We start from the raw sequence: 16,458 nt of genomic DNA, 5'->3' as shown, positions 1-16,458 counted from the left end.
TTACAAAAAAAAAAAAAAAAAAAAAAAAAAAAATGTGCTTGGCAAAAATATGTGGTGGCTAATTAATATATTTACATTTTCTAGTTATAATGCACTTGGGATATTAGTTTATGAAAATTTTGAGTACTTTCTAAAAAGTAAATAATTAGCAATAGCAATCAAAATTATTTTAACTATAATACTTAATATATACAAAATATGTAAATTACAAAAATACAAAGGCTATAAGTTATACAATTAGGCTGGTCTATCTTATAAATAAAATATATATACCTCTAGTATTCTGAGAATAAGCAAAGGATTACAAGTGTTGTAGCTGTTCCTCCAGATAACCATTTGTTCATTTATTAACACCAGAGGCAATAACACAACGCTAAAAATAAACATGCATCAATTGTACAATAAATACTTACAAAAACCTCTGTCTGTCACAATTAGTGAGTGCAAACAGAACTTATACCCAACCTTAGTGCATTTTTATTTTCACAAGTAAAACAGAAAAGGAAAATAGTGAATTTAATGCTATTCAGCACCTTTAGTAAAGTCAAAAGACTCAACATCTCCATATATCAAAAACATTTGCATCTGTATCACCAAACATGTAAAGTTAATTATTTTGTTCCATTTTTAACATGAATTATTTTATTTACATTACTTTTTAGTTCAATAAATTTTAACAATATTTAAAAATCATCTAAATTCATAAAAGTATTTCATAAATTTCAACATTTAATTATTATGTACATATAAGGAAGTCCATGAAAAAAGTTAAAAGAAAATGTAGTCATAAAGTTCAAGCAACATTACCAATTTAGCAAAAATTCCAACCAAATCAAGGCAGAGGGCATTCAAACATTCAAAAATCTTTATCTGCTGCCAACATGAACAGGAAAATTTCCAGTAATAAAAGTCAGTATGAGAAATAATGTTGAAACCACCAGTAGAAAATATATTTTAAGAGGCATGACGTATGTTTAAGCAACAGTAATGACTTTATAGAAAACTTTTATGACACTGTCATATATGAACTACCTGGTTTGATTGTATGATAAAGGTGTATTTTAGAACTACAGAAGTTGATTTCAAAAAATATATTGTAGCAGCCATAATTTTATTTCCAGTTAAAACACAGTAAAATGTGAAAAGTAAAATTTATAATTAACTAAATAATACCCCCAGTATTAGAAAATTTTAAATCTCACGCTATTCTAGCAATAATGGTCTCTAATATAATGTAGTCTGATGTAAGAATTGTGGAAAGCCGATAATAATCAGACATAGGTATGGGCTTAAAGTTTCACTGAAATACTTAGGTAGCAAAATATATGAAAAAGTAATAGAAAAGTAAAAAGATAAAATTAAAAAATATTGCACAGCCACATTACCTAGAAAGTAAAGTTGATGTTTAAAAAGCACTAAACATGGATGATATAAATTATCTTCCATATAAAAAGGTATAAATATTTCTTAGAACTTATCAGCATCTACATTTTAATATAATACATTATTTGAAACATTGTTGAATGAGGTAATTGTCCAGTCGCTAACAATGCTTTTATACTATTGGAAATATTTGAGGGCAGCAACCAGAAAGAATTTCTCTAAAAAGATTTCCGAATCAAGAACAGCTATATGTGCAGCTCTCCCAATGAGTGAATCAGCTGTATTGGGCAATGCATTGATGACATTGTAGCGAACCAAATTACAGTCCTTGCTTTGCAGAACTGGGCGAAGCAAATTGTGGATCATTTCGGAATAGATCTGCCCTGTGGAACCAACAGAAAAAAGGAAAATTAGTTCACATAAGTAACTGAAAAAAAAAAACCTATGCCAATTTTTAGATAAGTTATAAAATTTAGTTACATTATTTCCATATAAAGCAGAAAAATGGCTGTTTTTAAAAAGGTTTAATTTTCCTTCAACTATCATTTTTGGGACTGTTTATAGAAAATATAAGTAATCACATTATCTAGTCAAGTGGAAATAACAAATTTATTATACATTATTCTTGAAATTTGAATTTTTTTTTTTTTTTTGAGACGGAGTTTCACTCTTGTTGCCCAGGCTAGAGTGCAATGGCGTGGTCTCAGCTCACTGTAACCTCTGCCTCCCAGGTTCAAGCGATTCTCCTGTCTCAGCCTCCTCTGTAGCTGGGATTACAGGTGTGTACCACCACACCTGGTTAATGTTTGTATCTTTAATAGAGTCAGGGTTTCACCATGTTAGTCAGGCTGGTCTTGAACTCCTGACCGCAGGCAATCTGCCCACCTCAGCCTCCCAAAGTGCTGGGATTACAGGCATGAGCCACTGCGCCCAGCCGAAATTTGGTATTTTTAACTCAAAGCAATGCCTATAACAAATAATTTTCTTTTAACATTAAGTCACTTATAACTCATTAAACAATTATGAAAATAAGCCAGCCATGGTGAGGCATTTTGATAAGGCAAAATTATAAACTTGGCCTACAGCAAATACTTTAAAAATGTTTCTGTGGCAGTCAAAACTTCCAAATTATTTTAAGAAAGAATAGCAACCTCCTATAGTCAGATGAACAACGTGAGCTTGGCTCAAATAACAAACAGGATCTTTTGTTTGGTCTGCGGGTTTATTTAGTACTTGTGCTCCTCTCTCCTTATTTTTGGCTAATTTTTTTTGTTTTGTTTTGAGACAGGGTGTCACTCTATTACCCAGGCTGGAGTGCAGTGGCATGATCACAACTCACTGCAGCCTCCACATCACAGGCTCAAGCGATCCTTCCATCTTAACCCTCCTGAGTAGCTAGACCACACAGGCATGCACCACCGTTTAAATTAGCCTAGCTAATGTTTTATTTTTGGTAGACATGGGGTCTTGCTATGTTGCCTAGGCTAGTCTCAGACTCCTGGACTCAGGTGAGCCTCCTGCCTCAGCCTCCCAAAGTGCTGGGATTACAGGCATGAGCCACTGCGCCCAAACTACGTTTTGCTAATTCTTACAATGGATTTACTGAGGTCATACTAAGCACATAAAAGATAAAGATGAGAACGCATCCACATAAATGTATAAACTGCCTTCTAAGGGGCAAAATATAATGCTTATGCACTACTATATATTAGTAAATGAGTACTAACAGTGTCCATGGAACCTGTGAGCTTTAGAGAGGTAAATATTAAACTTCAGAGGACAGGTAGGATGCGGCCTGAGGAATGACAAGAAGGGAAAAGTACACAGAAGCACAATCAGATAGAGAAGAGAGGTGTTTAAGAGAAAGACTGACTTAATATATACTCATCAAAAACTTTTTACTCCCACCTCTCCTCTTAGTTTTCATTGTGAGTGAGGTTGGATTTGTGGTTCCATGCTATTTTAAAAATATGTTAATACGGGAAGAGGTCTAAACATGTCTTCATCATTTGATTTCCCCTGTTCCCCAATGTCACAGAACCTTACTGTTAAGATAAGGGACATTTATCTAGTTTCAGCTACTCATCTGAAGGTTAAGCCTCTTCTGAATTTTTTCCTTAGGTGGACTCTAGCCTTTGCTAGAACAGAAGTTAAGAAAAGGTTATTTTGATGTCACAAATGTACAATAAAGGAGTACTTACCACGTACCAGGCACCATGTTAGGCACTGCCAATAAAAATGTGCTTAAGAGAGTTCTTGCCTTAAGGAGCTGTTCACCATCACAATGTAGAAAAACAAAGAATTAAGAGTTTAAAATCAGCCTCATTCCAAAAACGGATTTGAGGCAATAATGAGAGGTAGGAGATCAGGTGTTTTTGTTTTTTTTTTTTTTTTTTGTTTGTTTTTGAGACAGAGTTTTGTTCTTGTCTCCCAGGCTTCAGTGCAATGGCGCAATCTCAGCTCACTGCAACCTCCACCTCCTGGGTTCAAGCTATTCTCCAGCCTCAGCCTCCCAAGTAGCTGGGATTACAGGTACTTGCCACCATGCCCGGCTAGTTTTTGTATTTTTAGTAGACGGGGTTTCACTATGTTGGCCAGGCTGGTCTTGAACTCCTGACCTCAGGTGATCTGCCTGCTTCAGCCTCCCAAAGTGCTGGGATTACAGGCGGGAGCCACCACACCCAGCGGGAGACCAGGTTCTTGACCTAAGTCTGTAATTAACTAACTGACTTTGGCTAAGCCACTTAGTATCTCTGGGCTTTAGTTATAAAATGAGCAAACAGGACTCAAGTTTCCTTCTGGCTCCAAATGGCTATAATTTAAATTTATTTTGTTATTCACAAATAGCAAAAGAACAAATAAATAAAGTCTTTATCATTTACTGTCAGTAAAGAGGGGCAAATCCTTGCTGCCACCTTTGTGTAAAAGTGAGGTACAGCAGAACATGTGACAAGGATGACCGCAATTGTCAGTCCCAATAATTCAGAGGAAATCAAAGTATGAACTACGTCTGAGGCAGCAAAATGGAGAAGCATTTGTAATTAGATGAAAGAACTTCTTCATTGGTAAAGGCAGTTCACGTGGCAGGTGAGAAGAAAGGAAGATAAATGGAAGAAGGATAGCTGTTAATATAAGTGGGTGGAAAGGAAGTAATAGGAAAGAGAAGAGTGACAGATAAGAGAGAAAGTGACTACAAGAAAAATTTCAGAAAGAGCTCATTAATACCTATAACTCTTTGAAATACTTTTATTCCATTACCTGACTGTTTGTCCTTTAAAGCTGTTTTACACATTTCAATGCGGGCAGAGTGATAAGGAACATAGCGATCCTGTAGAGATCCCACTAGCACAACATTTTTGAAATAATGAAGCCCTGTGAATAGAATATAATAAATTATAATGCAGTAGTTAACCAGATTTAAAACAAGTTATTAGTATCATATTAAGTGACCAAAACATAAATTTCCTTAGCAGTACTAAGTTTCTGTCTTTGTCAATACTTGATGAATCCTTTCTCCAAATTTCTACATGTTCTCTACAAAAAACCCTACTTCACTGTTATGTAGTGTTGATGCTGAGTGAGAATATGTGTTTGCACTGGGAGCAAGCACTGTTGCTCAGTGGTGTTGGAGATAGGCAGGAAACAGAATATGTGGACTAATATTCTATAGAAAGTATTCCATGATATTCTTACCTTCCAAAAGGTATTCATCAATATTTAGGACTATTTCCAAAGAAACAAAATTATACTCTTCCATTAAACAAAACACTTTATAAGAAATCATTTAAAGCTGACTTTTTACTTTCTTTTCATTTATAACACTTGCCTAATATGATTTATATTTTCTTTTTTAAAATTTTTATTATTTTTTGAGATGGAGTCTCGCTTTGTCGCCCAGGCTGGAGTGCAGTGGTGTAATCTCGGCTCACTGCAACCTCTGCCTCCTGGGTTCAAGTGATTCTCATGCCTCAGCCTCCTGAGTAGCTGGAATTACAGATGTGGGCCACCACATCTGGCTAATTTTTGCATTTTTAGTAGAGATGGGGCTTCACCATATTGGCCAGGCTGGTCTTGAACTCCTGGCCTCAAAGTGATCCGCCCACCTTGGGCTCTCAAAATGCTGGGATTACAGGAATGAACCACCACTCCTGGCCTAAAGATCTTAATCTCGGGAAAAGTATGGATTCACACACAGCCAAGTGTGACAGTATGATACTATCTATGCCAAAAATAAGGCCATCCTTCCTTTTTCCTAATGAGACTATACCACTTTTTTGGGGGAGGTGACATTTTGAATGTATACAATCCTAAAAAGATAAATGAAATAATCAAGTATCTATTAGAGAAGTTAATTGAACATATGTTTAAAATAATATTGTATAAAATATTAAGAAAAAATGACTCCTCTCCCACCTTCATTCTCACATCTCATGACACAATTTGACACCAATATATTCATCATTATCAGTGCCACTTTGGGAATCATCTATGTGTCCTAGAGCACAGGTATTCATACATTTACCTCTGGAGTCATCTAAGACTCTCTGTGGTGTAGATAGGTGTGTATAGCTTTAAGAAAACTGATTTCCAGGATGGGCGAGGTGGCTCATGCCTGTAATCTCAGAACTTTGGGAGGTCGAGGGGGAAAAATTGCCTGAGCCCAGGAGTTTGAGACCAGCCTGGGCAACAAAGTGAGATCCTGTCTCTACGAAATTACGAAAATTAGCCAGGTGTGGTGCTGCATAACTGTAGTCTCAGTTACTCAGGAGGCTGAGGTGTGAGGACCCCTTGAGCCCAGGAGGTGCAGGCTGCAGTGAGCCATGGTTGCAGCACTGCACTCCAGCCCAGGTGACAGAGCAAGAGCTTGTCTCTAAAAATAAAAAAGAAAAAAAGAAAATTGATTTCCAGATCCCAACCTCCAGATGAGCTCTTTTCTAAAAGTGACTTGACTTTCTCCCACTTTACAAGATAAAGATATTATCTCTCCAATCTATTTCAGATCTTATTAAGGTATATGGCCCTAGGGTATAAAAGTCTCTGGAAAACCAAGCAAAATATAAAGTCTAACTTTTTCTGACAAAAAGTCAATTTGAGTTGACTGTTTGACAGTGAGAAATGGCTTTGCCAATTGGATTTTATGGCATACATTTCCCATAAATTGAATGAGCTAAATCTATAATTCCAATAGAATGAGCTGAGATTTCATATTTTATGAAAATATAATTAATGTCCAGGTATGGTGGCTCACGCCTATAATCCCAGCACTTTGGGAGGCCGAGGGTGGACCACCTGAGGTCAGGAGTTCGAGACCAGCCTGGCCAACATGGCAAAACCCCGTCTCTACTAAAAACACAAAAATTAGCCAGCATGGTGGCAGGTGCCTGTAATCCCAGCTACTCAGGAGGCTGATGCAGGAGAATGGCTTGAACTCGGGAGGCGGATGAGCCAATATCGCACCATTGCACTGCAGCCTGGGCGATAGAGCGAGACTCTGTTTCAAAAAACAAAAACAAAAACCAAAAAACCCCCCAAAAACCAAATAAATGAACCTGTACCTGGACCTTATACTCCTCTATTACCCATTTCTTGGCACAGTGTTGTAACAAAATTCTTCATGAGTTTTGTATGTGTCTCCCTTCTCTTCCTTTCCTCCAGTTCTTTACTTAACCTATTCCCAGAAGTCTTTCTTCCTAATTACCCCATATAAATTGCTCTTTCAAGATCATGAATGACCTCGACAATGCTAAAAGTTTAAGGGTCAATTCTCAGGCCTCATCTTGTTTGACCAAATTTTAATTCTACCTGGTAGCCTGAATTTGCATCCAAAATACAATGGTTATTTCAGGCCAGTATGTCTTCTCTAAGTAAGTGAAAATAAGTAACTGAGAGATCACCCTGTGTTAGTGATTTGAATATAAGGCAGCACTCTCCTTTCTGATGGGTAATTTTAGGAGAAAACAAAACTTACTTTGTTTTCAGGCATATATGACATTTTATTCTTTACTCATCATTCTCTCTGCTTTTAATTATCATTTTTATATCTGCTCATCAAATCTAAATTTCTGGCCTGCTTTTCTTGCCAGATAACTTGACACAAAGCTTTGTGTCACTTTAACATTCACTATTCCTAACACCAAATTCTATTTCCAAAATTTCGCTTGCTATCTTAAATTCTTTATTCTATAAGCCTATTCTTATTCTAGTCCAATGAGAAATATTGGCCAGCTTTAATTATTAATTCCCTCATATATACTGCATCATCAAGTTTGGCTTGCTTCATATGTAGTATATGTTGCATTCTCTTCTTACCAGTATCACTGGTATTCTCTACTTGCTGGTCTCATGACTTCCATTATAAATTTCTTTCCTGAGTTTTATTTTATATGTTTCCTTCAAATTAAATTTTATTTTTAATTTTTTGGAAGAATTTTAAATTTATATCTGCTTCCTTTTTCTTTAAAAAAAGATTTTGTAATGTTTAGAAAATTTCACATCCATTATAAAAATTAAGTTATGCAATATGTCTGGGAGGGATAAAAAAGTGACCATATCTTTGGTTTGTCCCAGTTTAAAGTATCAGATTAAAATTATAAAGTATACGTCTTCCCTCAAAAAATATCAATATTGGCTCCCATATATTAACGTCCACTCAATTTAGCTAAGTAGTCTTTAACATCAAAATCTGGCCCTAACTTTTGGTGGGAACTAGGAACTTACCCAAGTTGAGGCAGTCTAGTTGAGAAGAAAGGACATATTGGACTAGGGATCAGGAGACTGATTAGTTTAGGGTTGAAATCTGTATCTCTGAGAATACCATTTTATTTCAGCGTAGTATGGAACTACTGTTAATGAATGTAAACACATCAACAGGTTAAAGGAGAACTTCCTACGGTGTGCAGTTATAGGTGGGTCCAGAAACTGATCTGGTTAGCATTCTCAGATGACTGGGTAGGGCTGAAGTTCCCAGGCTGGTCCCCTCTGCTGGGGGAACAACCTGGTTGGTTCACTGGTTTATCTAATAATGGCTTACCCAATTGTGCTTTAAAAATATAATCATTTGGCCGGGCGCGGTGGCTCAAGCCTGTAATCCCAGCACTTTGGGAGGCCGAGACGGGCCGATCACGAGGTCAGGAGATCGAGACCATCCTGGCTAACATGGTGAAACCCCGACTCTACTAAAGTAAAGTGCAAAAAAACTAGCCGGGCGAGGTGGCGGGCGCCTGTAGTCCCAGCTACTCGGGAGGCTGAGGCAGGAGAATGGCATAAACCCGGGAGGCGGAGCTTGCAGTGAGCTGAGATCCGGCCACTGCACCCCAGCCTGGGCGACAGAGCGAGACTCCGTCTCAAAAAAAATAAATAAATAAATAAATAAAAAATAATCATTTGCTAGCCGGGCGCGGTGGCTCAAGCCTGTAATCCCAGCACTTTGGGAGGCCGAGATGGGTGGATCACGAGGTCAGGAGATGGAGACCATCCTGGCTAACACCAGTGAGACCCCGTCTCTACTAAAAAATACAAAAAAAAAAACTAGCCGGTCGTGGTGGCGGGCGCCTGTAGTCCCAGCTACTTGGGAGGCTGAGGCAGGAGAATGGCGTGGACCAGGGAGGCGGAGCTTGCAGTGAGCTGAGATCCGGCCACTGCACTCCAGCCTGGGCTACAGAGCGAGACTCCGTCTCAAAACAAAAACAACAACAACAACAACAACAACAACAAAAAATCATTTGCTATTGATGCCCTGATGTGAAAACGATTGGAAGAAGAGGCTGGGTTAAACTATTTTTAGTGCTCTATATTCAAAAAAAGATGTAAAATATTTTATTAATTTCTCTCCAAGTTAAAAAAAAATTAAAAATGTTATTGCTTAGTGCTGAACAAACAGTAGCCTCTCAAATATATTGACTAACAACAGATTTGATTTTTAATAATTCTGTAAGTGGCTCCTGAAATGTGTATTTCTCAAGAGTTATGGATAGGTGACATATAACTGTGTTACCTCTCGCCCTACCCTTTTTCATTTTTAGAACTGAATCAGTTTGGCTGGGTGCAGTGGCTCATGCCTGTAATCCAGCACTTTGGGAGGCCGAGGCGGGTGGATCACAAGGTCAGCAATTTGAGACCAGCCTGGCCAATATGGTGAAACTCTGTCTCTACCAAAGATACAAAAAATTAGCTGTGCATGGTAGTGGGCACCTGTAATCCCAGCTACTTGGTAGGCTGAGGCAAGAGAATTGCTTGAACCCAGAAGGTGGAGGTTGCAGTAAGCTGAGATCACGCCACTGCACTCCAGCCTGAGCAACAGAGCAAGACTCCATCTCAAAAAAAAAAAAAATCTTCAACTATTCCCCTTTACTAGCTCCTCTTGCCTTCCCCCAACCCCACTGCCGCCCCTGCTGCCATTCACTAAGGACACAGCTAACAGTTGTGTACAGGCATGCCTCATTTTTTTGCATTTTTCTTAACTGAGGTTTATACAAAGGGTTTCTTATCAAAAGCAGAAACCAGACTCAATTGTATCTGGATTACTTATATAAGATACATTATTTAATGTCACTGATGTCTGTTCTTTCTGAAAATTCATAGTAATAAAACATTTTGCCAGATGTTTGTTAGTACTGTTTACAACTCCAGAAAATTGTACACTTAAAATGTTTAACTTTTTCAAATTCAGTATTTATAAAGCAATCACAGTTTTATACAGGTATACTTTGTTTAACTGTACTTCGCTTTACTGTGCTCTGCAGATATTATGTTTTTTACAAATTGAAGGTGGCAACCCTGCGTTGAGCAAGTCCATTGGCACCATTTTTCCAATAGTACGTATTCACTTTGTGTCTCTGTGTCACATTTTGGTAATTCTTACAATATTCAAACTTTTTCATTATATCTGTTACAGTGATCTGTGATCAGTGATCTTTGATGTTACTATTGGAATTGTTTTGCAATGCCATGAACCATGCCCGTATAAGACAGTGAATTTATGAACTATACTCTGACTGCTCCACCAACGGGAGAGACATTTCCAGTCTCTCTCTCTTTCCTTGGGCCTCTCTAGTCCCTGAGACACAACTATATGGGAATTGGGCCGATCAATAACCCCACAATGGCCTCTAAATGCTCAAGTGAAAGGAAAAGTCACATGTTTCTCCCATTAATTATTTTTATTTTTTGAGACAGGGTCTCACCCTGACCCAGGCTACAGTGCAGTGGTGCAATCATGACTCACTGTGGCCTCTACCTCCTGGGCTCAAGGGATCCTCCCACCTCAACCTCCGAGGTAGCTGAAACGACAGGTATGCAACAACACATTGGGTACATTTTTGTTTTTTTTTGTAGAAATAGGATCTCACTGTGTTGCTCAGGCTGATCTCAAACTCCTAGGCTTCAGTGATCCCCAGCCTTGGCCTCGCAAAGTTCTGGGATTACAAGCGTGAGCCACCATGCCTGGCTCTGTTTCTTACTTTAAATCAAAAGCTAGAAATGATTAAGCTTAGTGAGGAAGGCATGTCAAAAGCCAAGACAGGCTGAAAACCAGGCTTCTTGTGCAAAAGAGTTAGTCAAGATGTGAATGCAAAGGAAAAGTTCTTGAAGGAAATAAAAAGGGCTACTTTTCACTATTAAGCCGTTAAGAATTATATGAAACGGCTACTTTAAGCCGTTAAGAATTATATGAAATCTACTCTGTCTGTGCTCTATTAATGGAACAACAAAGCCTGGATTACAGCACATCTGTGTACAGCATGGGTTACTGAATATTGTAAGCCCACAGTTGAGACCTACAACTCAGAAAAAAAGATTCCTTTCAAAATATTATTGCTCATTAACAATCCCCGTACTCAACTAAGACCTCTCATGGAGATATACAAGATTAATGATGTTTCCATGTGGGCTAACACAACATCTATTCTGCAGCCCAAGTGATCCATTAGTTATTTTGACTTTCAAGTCTTATTACTTAAGAAATACATTTTGTAAGGTGATAGCTGTCATAGGTAGTGGTTCCTCTGATGGATCTGAGCAAAGTAAAATGCAAACCTTTGGGAAAAAATTCACCATTACAGATGCCATTAAGAATATTCATGATTCATGGGAGGAGGTCAAAATATCAACATGAACAGAAGTTTGGAAGAGGCTGATTCCAGCCTTCATGGATAACTTTGAGGGGTTCAAGACTTCAGTGAAGAAAGTAACTACAGATGTGGCGGAAATAGCAAGAGAACTAGAATTAGAAATGGAGCCCGAAGATGTGACTGAATGGCTGCAATCTCATGATCAAACTTGAATAGACGAAGAGTTGCTTCTTATGGATGAACACAGAAAGTGATTTCTTGAGATGGAATCTAGCCTGGTAAAGATGCTGTGACCATTGTTGAAATGACAACAAAAGATTTGGAATATTACATAAACTTAGTTGAAAAAGCAGTGGCAGGGTTTGAGAGGATTGATTCTAATTTTGAAAGAAGTTCTACTATGGGTAAAATACTATCAAACAGCATCATGTGCTACAGAGATATCTTTTGTGAAAGGAAGAGTCAATTAATGCCGCAAACCTCGTTGTTGTAATTTAAGAAATTGCCATAGCCACCTCAATCTTCAGCAACCACCATCCTGATTAGCAAAAACATTACGACTAGCTGAAGGCTCAGATAATCATTAGCATTTTTAACAATAAAGTATTTTAAAATTAAAGTATGCATTTTTTTTTTAGACATAATGCTATTGTACACTCTGGACTATAGTATAGCGTAAATATAACGTTTATATGCCCTGGGAAACCAAAAAAATTCACGTGACTCACCTTTTTTTATGGTGATCTGGAACCAAATCCACAGTATCTCCAAGGCATGTCTGTATTTTGTTCCAAATTCCTTTCTTGGTATACACACGATTTTTCATTTTAAAAATATAACTAGGATTATAGTAGTTATGCTATTTTATGTCTTTTTTTCCCTTAATATTTTGGGGACAGCTTTTCATGTTTGTATAAATAAATTTATCTCATTCTTTTAACTTCTACATGGAATTACCAGGATTAACTTTTAGTATGTTTCCTATTTCCCTAGCGAAGGACATTTATGTCCATTCCACTTCAGAGGGGAACGGACATAAAAAAAGTATAACACTGCAATGAATAGCTTTTACCTAATTATGTGAGATTTCTGTAGGAAAAATCCCAAAAGTGGAATTGTTGAGTACATTCTTAAAATTCTGATAAATGTACTCTCCAAAAAGGTAATGTCTCCTTCCACCATTAATATATGAAGATTTCTGTTTCACACGCTCATCAATACTGTATAGCATCTTTTAAATTTTACCAACCTAAAGGCAAAAATGATTAACTTATTGTTTATTGGCTTTCCATATATATGTATTTTTAATTTTATTCTTTGGTAGCTAACTACCTCTTTTCTCTTTTGCCCATTTTTTTTCTGTTGGGTTGTTATGTATTAGGAACAGCAGTACACATTATACCACTCAGGCATAAACAATATTACATGTTACCTCCAGATGTGTGCTCTGTGAATTAATTATGTATTTGCCCGATCACATGATCATTTAAAACTTCCTCACAAATTTCCCATTGATTAAGATTTTTAAAAGATTTCTATATTTTTAAGAATAAAAGTCATTACATTTTTCCAAATAAAATTATATTAAAGACATTTTTCAAAATAGCTCTTTGCAGAGATTCTGATGTACTTCTCTAGAGAAACACCACTAAGGTTTGGAATTACTGCTTTAGACTGAGATCCCTGCAAGAAGTGTCTATGGCTCCTCATGTTCACGCAGCTCAGTGGAAGTAGGCAAAATCAGTAAAGAATAGTCAGAGGATTTCAAAGATACCCTTTCACTCTCAGTTTCCATGATAATAAAATAAATGTAAAAATTCTGATACTGATTAAACACACGACGCTGTTATACTTCTAAATGTGATTCTTATGACAGTATCGTACTTTAAAAATGCATTTTAAACTTGGTAACCAGTTTTCTAGTTATTCAACAAATATATTAATACTAATATTGTGCTTTTACACAGAAGGTTTGTTTTTTATATTAGCCAAGAACCAAGTTAGTTAAATATATTATGGCCCTTTTTGAATCTTTTGGTTTCAATTTCTTGTCTAGCAGTGTTGGCTACAGAAGACAAACTCAAAGTGAAGCACGGCAAGCTCCAGAGGTGCAGTGCTGATAGGAATTACAGCAGTACTTCACCTGTGTTGAAGTACAGCCAACAAAAATGCCGGAAGTCTACTGTGGGAGCTAATATTCTAGGTTCATCTTTTCTATACCTACCTTGATTCTAGCTCCTCAAAGACAACCTAGTTAACTGGTCTGTGGGTGAATACTTCACTGAGCCCCTCAAGTGCCTAATTATTTGTTGAATGGTTACCTTTAATTTGGGAAAGTGACAAGATTTCCCTATTTATAGGATGACATGGTTTAACCAGAAAAATTTGTAAGTATGTTGTTACTTTTTACCACGAAAAAGATTAAAATAAATCTTCCATATTGCTCTGGACTACATAACATAATTGATATATGAACACCTTCATTGCAACTTTCATCTTCATAATCTAAAGTCTTTCCAATTCTTCTGGCTACTCATTTGTTCTAAAACTTCAGAGTTTTAATGCAATTCACTTTGAGTCATTTTGTGTTTACTCTCTGGAACTGGCTAAAGCAGTGGTTCCAAACTGGTGATTTTCTGCCCCAAGGAATATTCTGCAGCATTTGAAGGTATTTTTGGTTGTCACCGCTGAGGGTGGAAAAGTGTATGTGCTACTGGCATCTAGTGGGCAGAGGCCAGGGATGCTGCTAAACATGCTACAATGTTCACAACAACCCCTGAAAATAAAGAATTCTCCAGCCCAGAATGTCAATAGTGTTGAAGCTAAGAAAACTCTGTACTTTTAAAACTGATATACTCTAAACAATATTAAACTATTCTTATTTTTACTCATTTTAAATAAATTTGAATGAATTTTCTTCCTAAAACAATGTTAGCCGATGCTGGTTCTTTCCCACACTTTCAGAAACAAAATATACATATTATTTACATATCAAAAGTGATACCTAAGATTAAATCCCTCTGTAATCTCCTGGATACAAAGAGTACTTTGTACCTCAGTAGGACAGCAGGAGCTTTATTTAATTTTTATACTTTATTGGTCAGAATTCAACAGCTGGTAAAAAGACTCTAAGCAAGTTGTTTTTAGGAAGATCTTAAAATAAGGATACTTTGTTTTTGAAATTCCAACAATGAATAGATTCTTTTTTGGCTATTTTGAGCCCTCATTATGGAATGTCAGAGTGGCCATGATTCCTCTCTCTGCTTTAGTAATATAACCTTGACTACTTTAACACTGGTGTCATCAAATGTCTGTATATTATATATTTATTTTACTTTTCGCATTGCTCTAGCTCCTTCATCTTTCTTTCCCCTGCTATTCAATGCTGAGATGCTTGTATGCTGCCTGCAAATTATTTACATATTCTATTAGCAATCTGTAGAATATCATAGGTTTTGTCAAAAGTTGCTATAAAAATTTAATGAATGTTTATAATTGTAATTCCTTAATCAGAATAGGTAATTTCCCTTTAAAAGTAACATTTCTGTAACCCTTTACCAGATCTATTGTGTTCACAAGAAAAGGTAATTTCTCACCCAATAAATTTATGATTTTTATAAAAAATATAGTATTTCTCAATTGTTTTACAAAACACACAAATTACTTTAGGCTTTTAAAAAGCTTTCTTCATTTTAAAATAATGAACAGCTTTCAATAAAAGAAAAGCTATTAACTAATGATACGTTGCATAGAAAAAGACTGTTTCAAAAGGATGACCCACAGAAGAGGCTTTCCTTAAATAAAAAAGGCAAAAGGGCGAAAGCCTGAATTTTGATTTAGACAAGTAATTTTAGGTAAAAGAACAGAAAATTCGCTGTTCAGAAGAAACTGAAGCAATAATCAAACCAGGACATCCAAGACTGTAGCTTAAGAAGAATAAAATATAAAAAAGAAACGATCACTTTTGATTGTTTTAAACCACTAGAGAATAGCATATTGGTTAAGTACTCTTTTTCTTTGTTCTATGTTTTCTTGTTTTATTTATTTGTTTGATGTGAACCTAAATATTCTATTTTGTGAATAAAGTAATTATATGTAAATATACAGGCATAGCAACTTTCTAGGGATGGACTACTCATTTCTCACAATTCATTAGATGATGCCCCCCTGTGGCTCAAAAAATCCAAAACCCAACACCCCACATGAAATAGTTCGAGACACTTGTTTCAATCTCTACAACATTATAATTTTAAAATCAATTGAAATACTTGTTGATATTTAAAAGTGCAATTAGAGGCAGCTTCTTAAGTTCTTGAAAACGTACATTGTTGGCTTAACATGATGCAGTTTGAACCATGCACGAATGCTTACTAGCTTTTCATAAAGCTAAGTGACCTCAGGCAAGTCATTTAATCTCTCTGTGCTTCAGTGTCCTCACCTACAAAGTGGGGACAATATTCCTACCCCAGAGAGTTAAATAAGCTAATATGTATGTGTGTTTAAATTATACCTAGAACGTGGTAAATGTTACATGTGTATTAGCTATTATTACTTTTCCAGTATTTTAGTATTAACCAATGCATTAGTCACAATTACCAGAAAATAGTACTTTTTTCTTTTTGAGATGGAGTCTTGCTCTGTTGCCCAGGCTGGAGTATAGTGGCAGGATCTCAGCTCACTGCAGCCTCCAACTCCTGGGTTCCAGTGATTCTCCTGCCTCAGCTTCCTGAGTAGCTGGGATTACAGGTGTGTGCCACCACACTGGACTAATTTTTTTGTATTTTTAGTAGAGAAGGGTTTCACTATGTTGGCCAGAGTGGTCTCAAACTCCTGACCTCAGATGATCCACTCACCTCGGCCTCTCAAAGTGCTGGGATTACAGGCATGAGCCACTGCGCTCAGCCAGAAAATAGTACTCTTTAATGTTTTTTCCCAAAATGGATATTAATTCAATTCAGGTATATACTAATAAACTTGTGAGTACAAAGATAAATCTTAAAACATAAAA

General features: G+C 36.6%; 1 protein-coding gene across 20 annotated transcripts in view; it reads right to left on the bottom strand.

Moving 5' to 3' along the window:
- Positions 1 to 310: 310 nt before the first annotated feature.
- The window catches only part of FAM135A (family with sequence similarity 135 member A), a 135,223-nt gene continuing 119,075 nt past the window's right edge, over positions 311 to 16,458 (bottom strand). For all 20 annotated transcript variants that reach the window (XM_025384023.1, XM_025384030.1, XM_025384040.1 and 17 more), the window contains 2 exons: positions 4,642 to 4,755; positions 311 to 1,766 (listed from right to left, as the gene is read on the bottom strand). In XM_025384023.1, coding sequence (XP_025239808.1) covers positions 1,561 to 1,766; positions 4,642 to 4,755 — 320 coding nt within the window. In that variant the 3' untranslated portion in view covers positions 311 to 1,560. The remainder of the gene's footprint in view (positions 1,767 to 4,641; positions 4,756 to 16,458) is intronic.

Source organism: Theropithecus gelada, chromosome 4 (assembly GCF_003255815.1).
Source record: "Theropithecus gelada isolate Dixy chromosome 4, Tgel_1.0, whole genome shotgun sequence".
Taxonomy (NCBI): Eukaryota; Metazoa; Chordata; class Mammalia; order Primates; family Cercopithecidae; genus Theropithecus; species Theropithecus gelada.
This window is presented reverse-complemented; position numbering and strand designations above follow the sequence as displayed.